The sequence below is a fragment of the Dufourea novaeangliae genome, unplaced genomic scaffold, assembly GCF_001272555.1.
Source record: "Dufourea novaeangliae isolate 0120121106 unplaced genomic scaffold, ASM127255v1 scaffold56, whole genome shotgun sequence".
Lineage (NCBI taxonomy): Eukaryota > Metazoa > Arthropoda > Insecta > Hymenoptera > Halictidae > Dufourea > Dufourea novaeangliae.
In genome coordinates, this window is record NW_015373942.1 from 4,124,318 (window position 1) to 4,145,604 (window position 21,287).

General features: G+C 34.7%; 1 protein-coding gene across 2 annotated transcripts; it reads left to right on the plus strand.

Annotated features, from left to right (window-relative positions):
• The first annotated feature begins 7,568 nt into the window (after positions 1 to 7,568).
• Positions 7,569 to 17,990, plus strand: LOC107185885 (U8-agatoxin-Ao1a-like). 2 transcript variants are annotated; one of them, XM_015573657.1, is made up of 3 exons: positions 7,569 to 7,763; positions 16,395 to 16,473; positions 17,619 to 17,990. In XM_015573657.1, the coding sequence occupies exons 1-3, from the start codon at positions 7,679 to 7,681 to the stop codon at positions 17,779 to 17,781; spliced, it is 327 nt and encodes a 108-aa protein (XP_015429143.1). In that variant the 5' UTR covers positions 7,569 to 7,678; the 3' UTR covers positions 17,782 to 17,990. The 2 variants fall into 2 exon arrangements, with proteins under 2 accessions (XP_015429143.1, XP_015429144.1); XM_015573658.1 differs by having other exon boundaries at positions 17,646 to 17,990.
• Positions 17,991 to 21,287: the final 3,297 nt, after the last annotated feature.

The following is a 21,287-nucleotide window of genomic DNA, read 5'->3' on the forward strand; positions in this document are numbered from 1 at the left end:
TTGCGATAAATTTGTTATTTCGTATTACTAGCATTAATTCGTATTCATTAGAATATTACGATAATATTAGTTCTAAGCTGAAGAACGAAGACAACCGACGAGGGAACTTAGTTTTTTATAGGTTTAGGCTCAAGAAAGAAGTCATCCGCCGAGGGATTTTAGTATCGGTAGTATTATATAGTTAAGATTTAAGTAATTTATAAGGTTTATTGTGAAAGGTGGGTAGATGTAGAACTTGTGATTCCATCTACTTGCCTTGGGCCTCCACTCGCAGCAACCTCCTCGTGGTGAGGCCTGGGCAATCGGTATTGTCATCGGTAAAGTACTGTAAACTGAAGACAATATCGAGCTAATGGCTGCGAACTTCGAATCTATCTCATAAAACCACGTTCTATATTACATCGAACTAGGATTATTTTAGAAATCGATATGAGATTCAAAGTGTAAAAATGTCTAGTACTTTGAATGTTTTAGAAAATTATTCGAGATAAAGATGTATGGAACTACTGAAAATTAATTTAGATTCCTTTTCCTTATTCTGTAAATTCTTTGATTGGAATATGAATGCTGCTGGAAGTATGAACATTTTCACAGGACAATGATATAAATGGAACTTTATAACTTTTTTAAGTGTTACAATGATATTTCGTTATATGTTCCATAATGTCAATAATTTTGATTTCCCCACAACATCCATAATTATTACAAATGTCAATATAACGAAATATCTTTTATGCGATGTTTGTGGTGTAATAAAAATCTGTGTTTCGATTATATTTTTGATACGTATTACTCACTTATATGTAATAATATAGAATAAAAATATACTATTAGTCCGATATTTGCAAATATACATGCGTTCGTTGTAACTGTTAAACTGTTGTAATAACAATGGAATAATAAAATAATTTACTCAAATGTACATAATAATACATACACATATCCATAAAAACAATATTAAACTATATTAAACGCAATAACTTTTTTGTACGTGAAAAAAAACGAATAGGTCCGTCGGGACTCGAACCCAAGATTCCGTTCTAATACGTCCACTTTACAGAGAACGGACAAAAGAGAATCCGTTCACGACCATGGTCCCTTCGATGATTTTCCGACGTACCGACACTCATTTAACGTAGTTCACAAATTCACCGTTCTCATAACGTAGAGGGCAGCAGAAAATACCTGACTTTTTACACTATCGGTATTTCAGAACATGAGACACGAAGTCCCATAAGATGATAGGTCTATCCTATACCTAGTCGGTGCTATTACATAGTATTTCTTAAGAATTTTTATCTTAAAAAATTGCTCCTATGGAATCTAAAATTGCTTCTATCATAACTATTATATTTAATGAGATATTCGCAAATGAAAAAGCAAAAATTTGTTGTCTGCAAAATAGATAGTAAATGGTCTTTTTACACAAATATTATGGTACCAAAAAATTGCTCCTGATCAGTTTTATAATATTCAATGGACAGATATCTTAATAACAACTTATTAACAAGGAGCAATTGAAATAATGTTGTTGCATACTGGTTAGGTATGACGTCATACAGTGTGCGCTCGTTTATTGTAGGTTATTTTATTGTAGGCTATTTTATTGTTGCATAGGAACACCCTTTGCTCATACGTATTTCTCATCCACGTGCACGCACCCCACTCTGTCGTCCAGTACATTATTTGTTGCAATCACTAACCCGTGCTTTTCTATACTTTTATACATAAATAGGATAACTAAGCAAATTTAGTTATTAATCATTTTGTAGGGTACAATTTTATTCACACTATTGATTACATTGTTTTTAATAAAGAAGAATAACGAAACTACTGTTCAATAATACGTGCATTATAAAAAATGGTCCAGTAACTTTTAGTGCTCAATATCTTCGAAAATCACCGAAGATATAAGAACCATGATCGCAAATTCCTCTATTCGTTCGCTGAAAAGTAAATGTATTAGAAAGAGGTTTTGTGTTGAAGTCCTGCCAGACTTATTATTTTTTTTTTCGATTTGCAATATCGACAACGTATGTGCCAATTTATGTGGTTACCTTTTGTTGATTGTTGGTTTCCTTGTTTATTATTTATTCTAATACTGTGAATAATAAAATTATATTGTGTCAAAGAAATATTGGAAGTATTCTGAGAAGAATTCAAGCAATTATACATAGGTGCGAAAGCTGGCGTGACGAAATATTGATACATATATTTTTTGATAAACTATAATTGTTGTCATATTAATAAAAATATAACAATATGTTTTGTAATAAAGGAGGTACCATTATAAGTGTATTTTCAATTCCGTTCTTGATCAAAATTCAAATGACTGGTACTTAAAATGTACTACGAAATGTTCATAATAATTTGATCATCCATTGTAAGATATTTTTTTTTTAATTCAATTTTAATTCAGGCATAATTCCATTCCAGAAATAGTGACGCAACATTTTATTCGAAAGTGCACGAGAATTAATCTATCCGTGCGATTCGCCGTCGGAAACATGAACGAATTGCCCACGCATCGAAACTTCGAAACGTTTCGTTTGGCTACCTGTACGCAGACGTGTCCATCACAGGCAGATTTCAGCCCCGTTGAAAACACTGTCCGAACAGACTAGTTTGCACGCTTTCGAGGAACAATGTCGTGTGTATTGCGTAAGTAATGCGGCGAACGGTCCCCCCCTGTTTCGTTCGTAGGACGAAAATCGTCATAAGAATGAAGTCGCGCAGAGAACACTGGTTCCTTGTTGTTTAGGGGCAGACGTTTGTCTATCCGATCCTTGTTTAACTTTTTCTTTTCACTTTCATTTACGTCGCATCGATTGTTGTGGTGAGTCAAAAAACCAAAGAAATTGAGTTTTTCTTTTATTTTATCTTATGTTGATTTGTATTTTAATATTACGAAAGAATTTTCGAAACAATAATCACATTCACCACTTTCATAATCATTAGCACATATACGTATGTCATTTATTTTACCATATTCGATATTAATTTTTTAGGAAACCGGAAGACTTCTGCTACTTCAATGATATGCATCCTCGTTCCCGTTCATTTTTCTTTTGACGAAAAAAGGGCTGGAATATGTTCTGAATTATAGTGTCAATTGTATATTCAAAGCGTATGACAATTGTATTTAAACAAATTGGTGGATTACTTATTCGTGCACGTAATAATTCCACCATACTGAACAATATTATACAATAACACATTACGTTGTACTGTATTTTATCCAATAACACATATGGTGGCATTTACTCATTATTTAATTATAATTCGATCGCACAAATAAACCGAGATTAACTGGAAATGTTAAGCTAGAGTGTTACAGCGATTCCATTTATGCATTTACAACGTATCTTAACGTGGAAAATGAAATAAAATAAAGGTTTTAATAAAGTTTCGTATCATTTATATGTGACTATTAATCTAGTAAAGTTTCTACTACAGAATTCAAAATTCCACTGTATTTAATGTAATTTATTATTATCTATGTGTTATTATTAACGTAATAAAGTTTCAAGTACAGAATAAAAAATTCTGCTCCATTTTATACTGAATATATGTAGTTTAATATTATTCATATGTTATTATTAACGTATTAAAGCCTATACTATAGAAATAAAACTTCTGCTCCATTTTAATTTTCAAATCTTTTGTCGCCGGTTGGTAGATCAAACAAAAATCTGACACGTACACGTGACCACGACAAACACAATTTTCCATGCGAATTTACGCGTACCCCTAACCTAATTTCGTGATTCGTCCGCGAATATCTCTCGGGGGAAATGAAATCAGCCGGGTCATGAATTTTTCTACGCGTTTGGTGCTTGCACGCGCGACGAAACTGCCACGTGCAGTTACCGGTATCACGTTTGTTCGAATTTTTATCAATGGAAAAAAAAAAGACAAAAACGTATATAGGTTACGGGTAAATATCGAGGTTTTAATTAATCCTTTTTCGACGCGATGGAACGTAGGAGTCGAACAGTGTCCACGAAAGTGAGATTAAAGTTTCCAATTAAAAATATTGCTAACGAGACGGTGTGCAAGCGTTTGTTGGAAATCCTATTTTACAGTTATATCAGACAGGGAGTTTCATAATGTGTGGGATATACTATATTTCGGCGGGGTTCGGAAAATATAAAAACAATGAAAAATGTCTGTATACCGGTGTGCATTGTTTGATTTTGTTCTCAAATTATAGGATAGTTCCTTTTATTGGAAGGAATTTTTAAAGGATGAGTAACACTATTTTATTGGCAGGATGATTACAAGACTTGCGAGGTAAAGATGATCATTTTGAATACTTCTTGTGACCACTTTAAGCATAAGTTTACAGTTTAGAATATGTTTTTGGAAGGTGATCATTTTGAGCCCTTCCTGTGAAGGGGCCATTTCGAACATTTTCTATTAAAATGACTATTCTGAGCACTTCCTATGAAGGACATTTCGAGTACTTTGAAGGTGACCATTGTGAGCAATTGTTATAACAATAAATAAATATCAGTACATAACCGTTTCTAGTAGTTTTTGTGCCTTTCGTTTGTTACTGATGATCATTCCATGTACTACGAAATAACCTGCAATTTCACTTCAGGTCTAATTAAGCGTCACTTAAAAATGTTGTAGGGAACTGTGTGTAATTAAAAATTTTCGTGACTCATTTACAATTTAACGAGCAATTTTTATTGCGAAGTTTTAATTTGAAATTTAATTTAATTGTATTTATTATGGTCATTAATGGAGTGTAACAGTTATATTATGTATTTGACAAATTCATTTTCTTTTTCTCCGTAGGAGTGAGAAAATTAATCTACGAAATATTACAGTCACTTATTAATGGATTTAAGGAAGTTCAACGGAAAGTAAATTATAAAGCATTTTGTTCTGAGCTGCCGTCTCAATCAACGTCGATTACACTTTTAATACAGCCGACCGAGAGTGAAAGTCTATTGAAAATTCTATCGCAAACTTTACGATACAAACTTTGCGTGTAAAGTTACGGGCTTTTAAAAAAACCACTTCCATTTGTTTAATTTCTTGTACATATTGCATTCCTCTGAAACAACCTCTATAAAAACTATTTACTGAAAAATGAACTGTCATTATTCTTCATGTTAATAAAATTTGATTCTTTTTTAATAATTAATTTTCTCCGATAAAAAAATTATTCAACGATAATTTTGCGCTTGGATGCATTATACAAAAAAAAATACAAGGGAATAAAATCTTTCTCTATTAAGGAAGAATTTTCATAAACTCACAAGTCAGTGGGTTTCAAAAGTATCTCGCCATTTTGAATAATGCATTATTCAATGCTCAGGAGTGTTCAGTATGAAAATTTAAATTGCAAGGTGCAGATTTATCGAAGCAATCGTGCACCCTGAAGCCCGGCGGTGTCTCGATAAAAGCAGCGAATGTTGCTGCAGGATTGAGCTCAATTAGTTCTAAGCTCGGGGACTCAAACGAAATTGCGGGGGCAACTAAGCAGCAGATTTTTATTCTATTTGCCCCGGCGAAATAGGAAAGGGGAGAATCAAGGAGTTCAATTCCAGTGATTCTCGTCCACCAAGGATTGTGATCTATATCAGACATTTTCAGAGAATAATTCACCCATGGTAAACTAATTTCTATTCGGTTAATTCCTATTCGTAATGACGTAATTCGTATTCGTGGAACTCGTTTCACTTGAACTTTCAATAATTAAACTTTAACATTTTAATACAGACATTATAACAAAATTATTACATTCATATTTACAACAAAATTATTGCATTTATACAGTTTAATTATACATTTATTGCAGTCGAATGTGTATTATCTTAATATTTCTCCAAAATGACTGAACTTATCTCTGAAAAGTCTTGTATAGCTAGAAAAAAAAACACCAAATTTATGATAACGAATTATATTATCGTGTTCAATGTATCTCATAGGCTAGAATCAAATTTCTGCAATGATTCTAAACTGATCTAAACAAGTTCTATATCATTATTGCTTTTGACGACATAGAATTGAAGATTCCTTTGGGACTTATATTTCCTCAATTTCAAAGGCATAGAAATTAATCATGTCGACCCTATCTAACGATCACAACACCGTTAAATTGGTCTTTATTCTGTGTTTGTTTAGGGTGTGTACCTATGTACATAGTTTGTACACCTGTGCAGTAGCAATTAACCAGACGCTTATTTATGCAGCGCGCTTGGGCATTCACGTAATACACACCCGGTTTCGATGTCCCGTAAACATATGGGTTGACCACATATTTTGCGTAGTTTTTAAGCCGACTAACATAACCAAGTTGATGCGAACGATTTTTCCGGAACATCTACAACCTGTGTGAATGGAAATGATTGACAGGTACTATAGAAGCATATTTTACTATTAATTCAACATTGATCAAAATGTGCTATCTAATTGGCCACTTGATACATACATAGAAAGTTAGTAGTATTTTTTTTTGTCTTGGGTTAATGCGAACTAACATTAAAAGAAATTAATTTTGTACTTAATAGATTAAAATATGAAAAGAAAAATGAAATGCTATTGATTGCATATAGGGATAGAAAACTAATCCCGAAAAGCAACATGAAAATTTGTTTGAAGACTAAAAATATAATTTACGAACAAATCTTGTTACATTTACATTATTTCCTCTGTGTCAGATAAATATGTTCTCTAAAAAACTCTTTTAAAATTATTTAATTCACATAAAATTTTTACACAAAACAAATCGCAAAACATGGAAGAAATAAGTTGTTAAAAATAAAGTGTTTGCGATCTCATTTCGTAACTTTTAACAATACTGTCGTTATCGTTGCATGGAGACAACTTCCTACTAGATAATATGCTATGCAAGAAAACAACATACCTAATACAGTAACGTTTCGATAAGTGCGACGAACTCGGGTCCAATTGTTTTTTTACACGAAGCCGAGCCTCTGCTTAGCTTCTGTTTACTTTGTTTTGATCGGATCCATAGGGGCACCCCCTAGTGGTGGGAATAACGCCGTTGTTCGTGTCGCATTCATCGAGGAATCACTGTATAACGATAAAGTAAGTTTACTGGTTGCTTGGTATCCTCAGATCGCATCGGTCAACTTGATTGTGGAGGGATGTACAACTTTTTAAATCGGATAGGGCTGCTTCGAATAGTTACGAACGGTAGCATAATGTCGATAGTCACAGCGAGGGTACCAGTTGCTTCGCAACCAGTTGCTCGGTTTCAAGGGTGGCGGCCACCTTTGCCACGCTCCGTGGCCTGGCACGTAACTATACAAAGTACGTATGTATGTACATCATCCTCACACCACCATCTTCCGCCCCTCCCCCCACCCTTCTTCTGGTATTCCGATGGGCCGTAAGACCACCGTGACGGCGTCCAGACACCGCGAACGACCGTGGAACCATGTCCGTGGTTCCTTATCCCGTGATGTCTTCTCACCCTCCGCGACGTAGCGAGATCCACTCGTGGGGGCGAGAATAGCCACGCCCCCCGCGTCTATATAAGCTACCGGACCGAGTAGGAGCACTCACTTGCACCCCGGCCACGGTCAGGAAAGGGTAACCGCGAGATCCACGAAGGCACACGCGGCGAGTTGAGTACAACCGAGTAGCAAACGTTTACTGTCTCGTCGTCATCATCCCTCAGCCGCTACCACGAGCCATGAAGGTCTATTTACTGTGGCTGCTCTGCTGTATGGTCCTCCTTGCCGACAGGACCCTCGGTAGCCCCTATATCGACGACGATGGTGAGTAGTTTAAACTTTCTCTATTCTTTTTTTCTCTTTGTTTATTTATATTGAATAGTCTCTTTGATCGTTATTATTCAAATAAAGACGATTGTTTCATTCCGTTTCTCTTCCTGTCGGTTTTTCGTAAACTTTCCGAAGTTAATAAGCTTTTTTAAATTGATTTCGTTCTTGTTGAAATGTTCGACGTTCATTCTGAGGTGTCTTCAATGTCACCTTAAGGGTAGTATTTCGTTATCGCTAAAGTCTGAACTCGGTCCGAATTCATCAACTGATGTTTCGTAGTTACCCAATATGGTCGACAGGAAGCACTTGAAGTTTAGGTTCATAAAGGGAAGAAATTTGGGTAACGGTGTAAGTATAAAGCTTCTGTAGAATAAGTTCTGTAATTTTATCACGAACAGAAAAAGAAAAATATTAAACACATTAGAAACCTAATTTGTCGTATTTTAATTTTAAATTGTTCAACATTTGTGCTAGATTCTTTCTTCGAAACTTAGGAAACATTAAAATCGAAGATTTTATAATGTTATATTTCAATTCGTAGTTGAAATTAGTAGAATTTCAACGTCTTTCGATATCATGGCGGAAGACAGGTCATAATTAACTTTGCACGGGCGGGATAAAATTAGAATTGCGAACAATGTTTGCTATTTTAAGAATCGAGTTCGATATTCCATTCTTGTTTTATGCGTGGCATTTCGCGGTGAACGCTTTTAATCGGTTTTATTTTCGGTGTTTTACGGTTCCGTTGAGTTGACATGCTTTAATCCTATTAGTTCGTTAATGATTATTTATCGTTAGAGCCATGGATACCTCCCATATTACGTACCAAGTGACAACAATGATTGGACAGGAATTTGGTGGGAATTGACGCACTAAATAGTTGAACGCAATTCTCTGCCGGGTACACGGAACAATTTCATACTTTCATGCAAGCAGAATAATAACAGTCACGTCTGTGATGATTCGGTAAAATATTCATGAACTTGTGATGAATATTTTTACATTTGTTGGGAGAAGAATTTAAATTATGAACTGAAGAATATTCTTCAGGAATACTTTTTCCAATGGAAGACGATTGTCTATATTTCTACAAATTATTTCTTATAAATTTTGAAATATATTATTAAAGTGTGGTACATATTTTCTTTTCCGAGTTCATTATAATTTCACCTTTTGGAATTTGATTATTATTGACAGCCAGTATTAGAAATTTTCGTATTAACTAATCGTAGTGATTTATCGAAATATACATTAATTTGTGTAAAAAATCAAACGCGTAGTATCAAAATAAATCTAATAGAAAGAATAAATTAATAAACAATAAAACAATACATTTTTCTAGTAATAGTAATCGTTATGGTCGAATGTCTTCAAATATTATGACAATAGGTGCTGTTAATGAAACACATAAAACAACAATTTCATTTTAATTTCCAACTGTAAATTATACCTGTGTTTTTAAAATTGAACAATTTTTGTTCGGTAGTAGAATATCTATATTTCATTCTTTTAAAAAATTGTTTGAAAATGCAAATGCTTCTATTAAATAGAACTCTTTGATCTAAGGATGTGAATGACAAGTGCAACGTCGTAGAAATGGCGTGTGTGCCTGCCAGGAATTGCAGCTAGTAGTATGAACCAGTGCGCAGTCATTCCGTCGGCCGGTGAAACGAAACATTAGCGTCTGTCGTTTGCACTAGTGTTTCTCGAGTCAATTCTTGGGCTTCGTTGCTTCGATATACGGTTTCGCATGCAACAATATTGAGATACGAATATCGAAGCAAAGATAGAATCGAATATCCAGGAAATCCTCAATTACGCATATACTGGATATCATTACACTTCTGAATATTTAAAGAAAAAGAGTGTCGTGTTTTAGATTACACTTTATTTTTAAAAATCATTATTAGACTGTGGATTTTTATGCAAATACAGATTTCTATAGATTAATTTACTGAATTGAATTCATGACAAAGTTTTGCTTTCCTTGTTTAAGTTACTCCTTCTTTTATACATATATTCACCTTTTCGAAAATCTTCAATGTGTTGTGTTTTGTAAAATCACATTTATGAAAAATACATAAAATCTGCAATTTAATCATTATTGTTTTGTTGAGTGTTTGAAAACAGGAAGTGTTGTATTTCAGGGTGTTCCTTTAATTTTAACTTGTGGCCAATATTCGTAAGTTTTTCTATTTAATTTAGAAATTCTGTGATTTTATTAGCTATTTTTTTGTTTATATAGATACTTGGATGGTTAGTGCAACGTTATAGAAATCGTGTGTTCAGTGGGGACAGTGGCTAGTGGTACGAATCAATGTATAGTCAGACACATGGCAATACATATTGCCAATAAAATATAAATATAATATATATGTTTTTTAATGCAATATACATATATAATATTTCATTAAAATAAACAAGGCGTCTCGTGAGCTAACCCCAATATTTGCTATATATTGTCCTAAGATGAAATTCATCTACAGTATACAGGGTGTGGCCGAAAGGATGATAAAGCGAACGGGATGTGATTCCTTATGCAAAAATAAATCAAAAGTACAGAATAAAATGTTTTCATTCGTGGCTTAGTTTTCGAGAGAATTGAATTTGGAAATTAAAACTCGTGCATTTGTTACGGAAATAAGTAGAAACGGAGTGTAATGAACAGACGCGTTGGCCAAGTCTTATACACACAATTCCACGGGTATCTAATAGTTTTATTACACATTTTCGATTTATTTTAGCATGTAGATAACTATCTGCCCGCTTAAATATTTATTTATTCGAAGACACAAGATAATTTTATCAAACTGAAGTTTCTCATCGAACATATACATACATATATTCACGTATTGAATCGTGTAGGATTATTTGTTTATAGGATTTATATTGTTATTACTGAAATACTGATAATAGATTGTGTACTCCATACAGATCCAAGAGGGAGATTCTAAATCCCTACGATTCGATTATTTATTAAGTGAATACGCAATATTTCCTATTGATTCTCATCGTTACGTTGGTCGTGTCGGACAATTAATTCGAACGAGTCAACCGTCGATCGGGAAGCGTTACGTAAGAATGGCGACCGAGAAGAAAATGGTACCGGGGTTAAACAAGCAATCGTCCTTGCGGGATACTTTAATTGAACGCGCGTTTAATTAATTCCGACGGCTTCTCGGGGACGTGCGCGAGGTTTTTTAATGGGAGAACATTTAACGAAATGTACAATCGATGCATCCGTTCAATGAATACGGAAATGGAAGTACTTAAGGCAACCGACAAAAAAAAATCTAGAGAACAAGTGAAAAATTGATAAAAGCGAATATACAGTAAGGTCATAGAATTTTTTGCTTAATATACTAATTCTTTGAATAATGATAGAAATGACTAAAATGTATTTCTTTACGATATAAAATTCATGTATTACGATATATTTATATTGAAAAAGTAAATAACAGTATTATTTACATAATGTAAAATAAAAAAGTTATGTCAGAGTTCGATCACATTGCGTACTAAATGTTATAATCGTGACTATAAAATTCACTTAGAATCATTAGTGAAAGTAGAAAATGATTAAACAGTGGCGAATTAACAATATTAGAATAGTAACAATACTAAAGAATGTATAAATGATAAATACTAGAATCAATAAGTATAATTATATTACAGTTATAAATAACATTGTAATATTTCATTTATATAATAATATAAAACAATAATTTTAACTATGAAATACAGTACCAGGGGAAAGGAATTTACACACAGAAGGTTTTCCTTTTTGTTTTCTATCATGGTGATGTTGCAAAGTTCTGCCCTGCGGAATGTTTACCATTAGTCCGACGCTAGTTTTCGTAAAAGTTACATGGAAATAATTATACTTACATATTAGAAAACATAAAATGAGTTTTAGTTATACATATTTAGACAGAAAAAAAATAGGAATTTCTTTCTTCTCTGAAATATCCTATTGTGTTCAGAATAAACTAGAAAACACATTGCACCTGACGAAAATTTGTTCTCTATTATATTAGACAAAGTCCTACTGGCTATAAATGCATACAATCTATTACTAATAACTAGATTGCGGATTTTCATGCAAAATAAAAGATTCTAAAGTAATTTATAAAGACAGGAGCAATCGTAGAAATTTATTTTCCCTCTTAAATATCTTATTGGGTTCAGAATAAAATAGAAAACTCGTTGAATCCGATGAAAGTTTTGTTTTTTATTGTATTCCACAGAGCCCTATAGGCTATAAATACATAAAATCCGCAGTCTACTAATAACAATAATTTATAATCCAGAGTAGTATTGCTCACGGGATCGCAATGTCGGAACGTGTTCTCCATTTTGCGCGTTCATCGGAATTTATGCTCAGACACCGTGTCGTTTATGGGGGATCCTAAACACACGAAATAATCAGAATTCCTTGTTACGACAACAACGCAATTCCTTTCCCTAGTCGACCCTTTCTACGACGTTATACCGCAACCATCAACTTCCTCGACGAGACGTGGAAATTTCAGGGTACGGAAACTTCCAACGAAACGTGTTTTCTCTGTTTACAACGACACCTCTCTCGAGGAGAAAGCTTTTACCCCGCGTCTACTTTTTGCTGCTCTTAAGGATGACAATTAGAAGCATCATCGTTCGTAGAACACGTAAAAACGGTCTATTCAACCGTTCGTGAAGAATTTCCAGTTTTCTTCATTTCGAGAATTTCCTTTGTCTCGCGTAAGTGGATTTTCCGCGGAAAATTTAACCTTACCTGCGAGTTCGCGTGACAATTAATGGGGTTGATTTATTATTTCTGCGAGAATGGAATAATTTGATATTTTCCGAAAGTTTATTCTGACAGTGTTTATCTGTTATGTTACGATTCATTTATTTATTGTTACGAAGACGGTGGTAATTTGTTTGAATGGTGGTAATTTGTTGGAAAGCTTCTGCTCGCGTTGGTGTAAACATGGCGCAGTTAATCTGGAAAAATTCGAAGCGTAGAAAGGGAATTGCAAATGTTAATTAATTAAATAGAAACTTTGTTATTCCTAGAACTGCCCACACTTCAAAGAATTTCATATTTTATTAACGTTGAGTGTATCTTACTAAATTTGTCGCTACAAGTTAAAACAGTTTGACACAAAACTTCGAAATATGTCCAAATGGAAGCTGAATAGAAATAGAATAGAAAACGAATTAAACGATTTTGTAAATAAAAAATAACGTCTTGTGACTATAATAATGTTGTCTTAACTTGAATTCAAAAATTTTTGGGACAAACCATGCGTTTCGAATGTATAGCTGAATTGAGGACCTCCTGTAGGGTTCGTACATTAGATTCCATCTATCCTATTCAGGTATTATTCAGACATGTTTCCACGTGACAATTCACAAAAATTAGTCTCACAGTCGTGACCAATTTGGGATCGTTTGGTCTCAATGTGACCAATTTAAGGCGACGAACTTCCTGAAATGGTTCTCGGAAGGGAAACTTTACAGTTTCGGTGGCGGCTATTGATACATCGTCAGCATCCATGGTGTACTACGTCGTCGCCAAGGGGGTAGAAAGTGGAAGGGCAAAAGGGAGAAGAAGCAGCTTCGGATTACTTTAATCCCAGAGGTCGCCGCGATGGGAATACCGACTACCAAGGAAATGGAGGAAGGAAGATAACGAATGGTCGTTGCGTGTACACATAGCTACTGTATGGACCCTGTCGGGATTATCTCACAGGAATTAATGAATTCCCAGTCAGATTTCAGTTCCATACGATCTCCTTGGGGATCACGATTCACCGGATTCCTTGTCAACCGAGCGTGATTTAGGAACTGTGATGCGATTTGTAATGGATTGTTCGAAAAAATCTTGAAGGCTTCTGTGGATTAGATGATAATATTTTCAGAATTTTCAGAGGCCTTTGAAAATATCATTATCGAGTCTATAGAGGCCTTAAGAATTTTTAAAATAGTCGATTAGAGATCCCGTCATTGGCTCTAGATCTCTAATCAGGTTAAAATACGGTTAAAGTAGACTTAAAATAGGCTTGAAATAGAGTTAAAATAGGGTTAAAATGGAGTTAAAAAAGGTTAAAAGAAGAATAAAATAGGATTAAAGTAAGTTTAAAATAGGGCTCAAATAAGTATAAAATACGGTTTAATTTTCGAAAATTTCCATCACACTTGTATCGAACATGTATTATTAAATTTGAAGCAAGAACCTTGGGAAATTAGTTTTCCTATTTCCTTTGAATGTACACGCTTGTCGCCATGTTTACGTTGGTTGGTAACGGTTATTTCGTTATGATAATTTATGGCGATGTTTCATGAAAACTAATCGGCCAGCCAGCTCTCACGAAAGGGGTGGAAAATGAATTTTAAGATCTCTCCTTCCAGGTTTTCGCACGGTCTTTAATATTCCCATCGTTAAGACCCCCTGTTTACGTGACGCGCTTTTGAACATGGTTCCGTAAAGCGAGTTCATCAAAGGGACTCGTAGATAGTGGCGCATAATTCACTTCTTGCGTCTTGTAAATAAGTCAGCGTTCTGTTTTAGTAGGTTCATAAAGAAGTAAAATATTGTCGCCACCACACGCGTTTCTTCGGTACTTACTATTAATTTATTTAATTTTAGCAATAATAATAACAGTAAGTTAGTAATAAACAAGACAATAAATAATTAACCAATTTGATGACAAAAACTAATAGAAAAACCTAAAAATTATTTCCTTAACCCCAATCCAAGGGTAAAATATTAGGCTTCTTATCTACAAAAAATTAAATTTAAAAGCCTATTAATAGGTTATCGGTCAATAAAGTGTGAAGTGAAGTTCGATTTTCAAGGTTTTGTTTTACGATGGGATTAAATTAAAAGTACATAGGTACCACGTTTCTCACTTTTATTATGAATCTCCTTTCCGTTTTACTTGTACCCATAGGATCATTCGATTCAGTTAATTCACAAACATTCAGTTAAATTATACAGCTTTCTAAATAATTTATGGATCAAACAGACAGCCGAGAAAATGAACGGAGCAGCAAGGGGCGGTTCCTCCGACCTTGAGGAACACCATCACCTTAAATGAATCCGAGTCACGTGTAATTCGCTTTGCATTCTCGTAAAGTTTGCCGTAGTACTCTCGTGTGTCTCCGTGTCTGTATTCGCGGAACGACCCTGCGATCTTACAACGAGAACGGGAGAAAAGGACGAGTTCAGATGAATCTTGGCGTACGTACGCACGACCTTGAGGCGGAAATTAAACACACACACATATATATATATATATACATATACATATTTATATATACATACATATAGGGACGAATTAGTTGGTGGAAAAATTATATAAATGAATTGAAAATTTTTAGAGTAAATTTTCAATAAGTAAACTTAAAATTTTTGGAGTTCAAGGTCAATTCAAGGTGATAGTATTATAGTTGGATAAATGGATAATAATGTTGGTTATAACATACAACAGGAAAAATTATGTGCATATACGTGAAAAAACATGGGCGACCTTGAAAAATACCATTGAAAAATTACTGTTATCTGATTCGTCTCTTCAAACCATTTAAATTACGTAAAAAATATTTCTCGTATGATCACAGGTAGATATATACTCCGAAAACCAGTTTAAAAAACGGATGCCCAAACGGTGTATCGAAAACCTCGAGATCCACTCATCTGAAATCAAAGAATTAAAGTTTTTCTTAAAAATAATTGGGATGGTAATCGTATCAAGCACTTTTATTGAAAAATATTATTTTTTGAAGATTTGAATTAAAGTTAGATACACTTCAGAACGCCTGAGGACAACTATCGCCAAAAACCGCAGGAATTGTTTGGCTAATCCAATACAATTAAACGTGATTTTTTTTATTACCAGTTCGTATAGTCGATGTTTTATTGTAACAGACTTTCACGATGTTCAATCGATCATTGGGCAGTGATGCGTTTCTTGTATTGGAAAATTGATTCCCAGAGTGACATTTCGCGGCAACCACATGAATGGACGCCTCGAACATGTTTGCTCGTTTTTTTATTGGTTCGTTGGAATAAACGGTTGATCGTCATTCATCTCTCCGGAGTGTTTCAAGTAGATCACGGATTGTATTCATTCGTAGCGGAAGAATATGTATGTATAACTGTTGAATGCTATAACTTTCTCACTCTTGGAACAGTATCATGACAAAGTATGTTTGTTTAGGTCTTTGATATCAACAATATAGGCATTTACGCGTTCACTTGAATACTCATTATTTTCTAATTATAATTGTAAAATTCCTGTTTAGAAATTCAATGTTTCTTCGTGTAATTCAATAAATTTCATTTGAATTACTATAATTTATCATGTTTAAAAACATATTGTCATACATAATCAGCATCTGTAATTTAATTATTATTTTGTACATCTATATACACCATACAAGATGGCGTTTATTAAAATTTTCTTCATTCTTCCAGAACTTAATCCTTAAAATATAGACAATTGAAAAAATCTAACGCTTAAGAAGTTTGAACGGATATTTCTACTTCACAGAATATATTATGTTTCAACTTCAATTCATATACGTTTCGTTAAATGTTATTTTACAGTAATAACGTTATGCTTTTTTATGTTACAGAAGAAGACGCAATGCAGGTCGCAGATTCCGATTATACAGACAATGCGTTAGAGAATCTGATGCGAGCAGCTCAACAAAAGTGAGTATTTATGATTCTTTCGTATCAACTATTCAACCCTTTCTCGTATTCCTAACAAAACCCACCAACTCTATCTCCTTAATAATTATGTAATGTTCGTTCTTTGATGTGTAGAAATGCATGTTGTACTCCAATCCTTTCAGTCATAAAAACTCGATTAAGAAGTGTTTCAAACATTGAACTATTTTTTTCAGAACTCAACCTCTATAATTTTATTTATTTATAGATCGGTACTTATCAATCGTATACTACTTACCAATTTTATTTGTTCATTTCAATGAATACTATGCACGTTTAGGCATCAGACTGGACTACTAACCTAATATTACACTTCCATATACTTCTGTTTACAAATTTTTTTCTCCGATACCGTAATTTGAGGTAACTAGGACTCAGTCAGGCTAATTTAATCCGAAGTCACAGAATGGTCATTTTCGATTTTACAGTTCTGCAAACTGTTAAATTAAGTCGATGTTTATGACAAAAGGTGTTTCCCGCAAAGGTATCCGCAAAAGAGCTAGAAAATTGAAATTGTCTGATTTCGGGACAAAGTTACCTCTGATTGAGTCAAAATTACCCCAACTTACTTTAGCTCAATTTCAATTCTATTTTAAACAATAACACGTTAACAATAAAACGTTTTTAACAAGTACCTCGATTTAGAATCGAAGCATAGACTCCTCTCAATTATCGTCTGAAGCATTTCAGCAAATTATTGTCCCGGCGCATAGTGTAACGAAATAGGGAAATATCGATCAAAATTAATAACTCATTTTTCTTCACGTATAAACTTGTCCTTTTTTTTAATGCACGTATACACCCGTATTCTAGTTATATTTACAATTAATTTTGTATAAATGAACTTTATTACAATTTTTTTTCGATACTTAGCATGGTTTTATTTTTAATCATTATAAATCGGTTTTATATGTATATTGGAATAATTTGTGGTTAAATACAAAAATTGGGACTACTTTATAAGTATACAAATGAAAAGTTGTTATAAATATTTACTAATTTTATTGTTGGTTAACATAAAATATAGAACCCTGTAGATAGAAACAATTCTCCCATTTCCATCCTTGTCCTTTGGTGTCGCGATGTCCTCCACAAGGCATTGTTCTGATTCCCCTAATCTCGCGCAGACGTACCTCGTTGATTTACCTGTTCAGGCGGGCCTGCATCCCGCGTGGTGGAAACTGCGATCACCGACCGAAAGATTGTTGCCACAGTTCCAGCTGCAGGTGCAACTTATGGGGCTCGAATTGCCAGTGCCAACGAGTGGGCGTCTTCCAGAAATGGGGCTAAACGTCTTCCACGCCCGGGATTGATCGAAACTGATGCACAATTCCTATGATCCCTTTAATTTCCACCCCCCTTACCCTTTCTAGATTTCCTAATTCTTTACGATTGTGTTTCACACTGTCAATGTTTAATACATTTACTACCAGCTGGCTGACACTACTCCTCCATTGGTAATTCGATGTCAACATGAGTCGGTTACTGGACGATCTAGGCGGCGAACTCCAAAAGATTCCGGCCTAACCGTGATTTCGAAAATGATAACGAAAAGAAGCTTCTCCTCGGTATTAATTTCACTGTATTTTAACGTATTTACGTGAGTAATAAATAATAATATTACGTAAACGATGAAGTGTAAGGATACTTCTTGCGATCGTTCTTTAACAGATCAGGGTTAAGTTGGAAGTGTTTCGGACTTTGCTATGATATCTCTGGAAAAACTGACCAGGTTACTATGATTAATTAGTGCTACATTTAAGTCTTATTTTGATTGTGTTCTCGTACGAGCAAAGTTGGATACAGGATTTTCTTTATGAAAGTTCTTGTTCGATTTTGGTCGAACGTGGTGGCGAATGTGCGATCGTCTGGATCAACTGTATTTTCGTAGCCGTTACATTGTCTACAACTTAAAATGCGATTTCTTATATTAATAATTGTATATTATGTATAATTATGATAATATTTATCAGTTTGTTCCTTCCGCCGTTCGTGGAATTAGTTCTCATCGAGCAAGCATTTCATAGAACCGTGAATTTTCATCCTGGAGTAGCTCCATGATGTTTCTCCGCGCTCGTTCCTCGTTGTCCAGGTTTTTTCTTCGTTTTTGTACAGTATACACGTTCCGCGTCTTACCTCCCTCGCGTACAATGTCCGAGTAACAAGCTTCATCCATGGCTCCGTTCTCCATTTTTTACTTTCTCGTTTCCCTTAACTCGCGATATTATATAATTCGAATAAATTTCCATTTATTTCGATTCCTTCCTAGTTGCTTGCTTTGAAATCTCTTTTATATATATTCAGTGATCCATAGTATTTCTGTGATTTTCATTAATTAAGGCGTACCTCGAGGCCTGGGCACGATCCGTTGCGAACAAAGAAACCCCATTATCGAAGCGAAACACAAACGAATGGTATGTATCCGAACCGCGTGTACTACTATCATCGATGTTCACTTTAGCTCTTTGTGAAAAGATAAAAGGAACGGGGCTACGAAGCGTGTACAGTATGGGAATACGAAGAATTCGTGTAACCGTTTTCGTACGGGTTGTATTCTGGTCTGAAAGATGTAAAACGATGTATAACGATGATGAATGAGTTACTTTGCGAGTGTACACGAGTGATCTCGATAAGAACTCTCTGTTTTATTAGTTTCATCGGTTTATAATGAATTTTTTAATCTTATCCGTTAATACGGTGTAATGATGCAGAAGTGTGTAGAATAAATCGGAGAGGAAGTTCCTATTCAGTTGAGTTCCTATTTTCAGTTGACGGCGAAACGATCCATCATCCAACCGGGAATCGTGTCTGCGACGAATTTCAGAGAGGGAAAGAAAATTGTACAAAATTTTACCTATATAGAGGGAAAAAAATGAACAGAAAAGCGTGGAACATTCTGATCTGAAACTCTTTTTCTGTCTCCGATTACTCTAGTCTCTTGATCGGCGACGTCTTCGATCGACGGAATCAGATGTATTTGGTGTCTTGTTGAACTTTCATTGACGAAAGATCGCGAAATTCGTATGGACGTACTGTTCTCTGATTGGCGTTTCGTCTAGCCACTTTTTCCAATCAGACGACAGTGATGCGCCGTTTACACGTCGTTACGTCGAAGACGATCGCTATGGAAATTCGTAGAATAATTGAACATTTTTGTCGAATTCGACCCTATTGATCAGACGATTAATTTCGCTGGGGAAACATGGATGTTTCTCCTTATTGAATTTTAAAACGTATGTACGTACTTACGTCTATGCATACTAATTATAAATGAAAAATTACAATAATGGATGTTATCGTATCGTATCGGAAGGTGGATGTACATGTACCGATATATTATGGAAATATAATATATATTATATATGTACTAGCAACTGATTTTCTCGCCTGAATTCCCGTCCCAGTTCTCACACAATATTTCTTATTCGAATTTTCAGTTAATATTGTCATGAAAATTAATCTATTCAGCATATTAAGTCCCCAAGAGACGTTAGTTCATACAAGAAAACGTCATTTAACTTTAGTAAATCCTTCATTTGTGTTGTTACGTTTAATGCCAGTTTCGATGAAAAATAATACAAAATTAATATATTACGAATTCCACAGTTTGTAAGATTATTTACAGATTATTTTCGAGAACATCGATTGCTCTATGGAACCATAAAGGTTTGAAGCAGTTTGAAGCAATTTGAACCAGAGCAAAAAGATTTTATGCGTTCACATTTCAATGTGTTAGGCTTTGCATATTCACATTTACGATGAATGCATGAAATCTGCAGCCTATTAACGATTTTCTGCACAGCAGGATTTCCGTGAATCAGAACGTGTAATACGATAAATATGCCTCGGAATATTGCGAATCGAAGAAGGAAGTGAACCAGATAAATAGGACATGATCTCGCAATATTCGCATTTCTTTCACTAGACTAGACTTCAACTAACTGTGGTTTAACTAACTAACTTGTGTGTCACGATGTTGTCCTGCTTTTCCTCGTTTTCTAACTTCTATCGATGAGTCTGGAGTCCTGCAAGTGGGTCAAACCACTCAAAAAGGCTACAAGAAAGTTTCTATATTTCTTCCACCAAGAATACGTTCTCATCAAACCATCCTCTATTCACCACTTAATTACCACGTTAATGTAACCCTTTACGTCCCAATAAAAATACTTTAAAGTACCACTTATATTAAAATGCTACCATAAACAAAATACGTTCCTTCTCGACCCAAGGGTCATGACTTCTGAGTAGCACAGTATCCCCTAACAATTGTAAAAAATACTTATACCTAGCATATGTATTATTTGATTAGTCTAGAAGTGTCTACAATAAAGATACCAATAAAAAATAAGAATATCACAATTCCGGACAAAAAGGATTAAACTTCCCAGACGTCTAGCTCTGATCCTCTCTCCGCATCTCCCAATACAAGTCAGCCTCTTCATCGTCTCCCGTAGAAACTAACCGTGACTCGTGAAACCTACGAAACCAGTCAATTTACAACCACAACCACCGTCACGAGTGTGCGCAAAACCGAACGACAGTAAAACGTCTCGATAAATCCTGTTCCTTTACGGTAACGTCGATCATGAAGTCCCGTGACAGAAAGTCAACCAACCAGGTGGGAGGGGATCGGCAATTCGTAGGACACGAATGGCCAGCATAAAGGACACGGTACGTGGCCTGTCTAGGAGGATCTTGAAGTCGAGTCACGAGCTTCGAAACTCGGCCAGAGACACGAAAGAAGACGTTGTCTCGGATCAGCCACGATCTCACCTCCGGTACGACACGAGACGGTC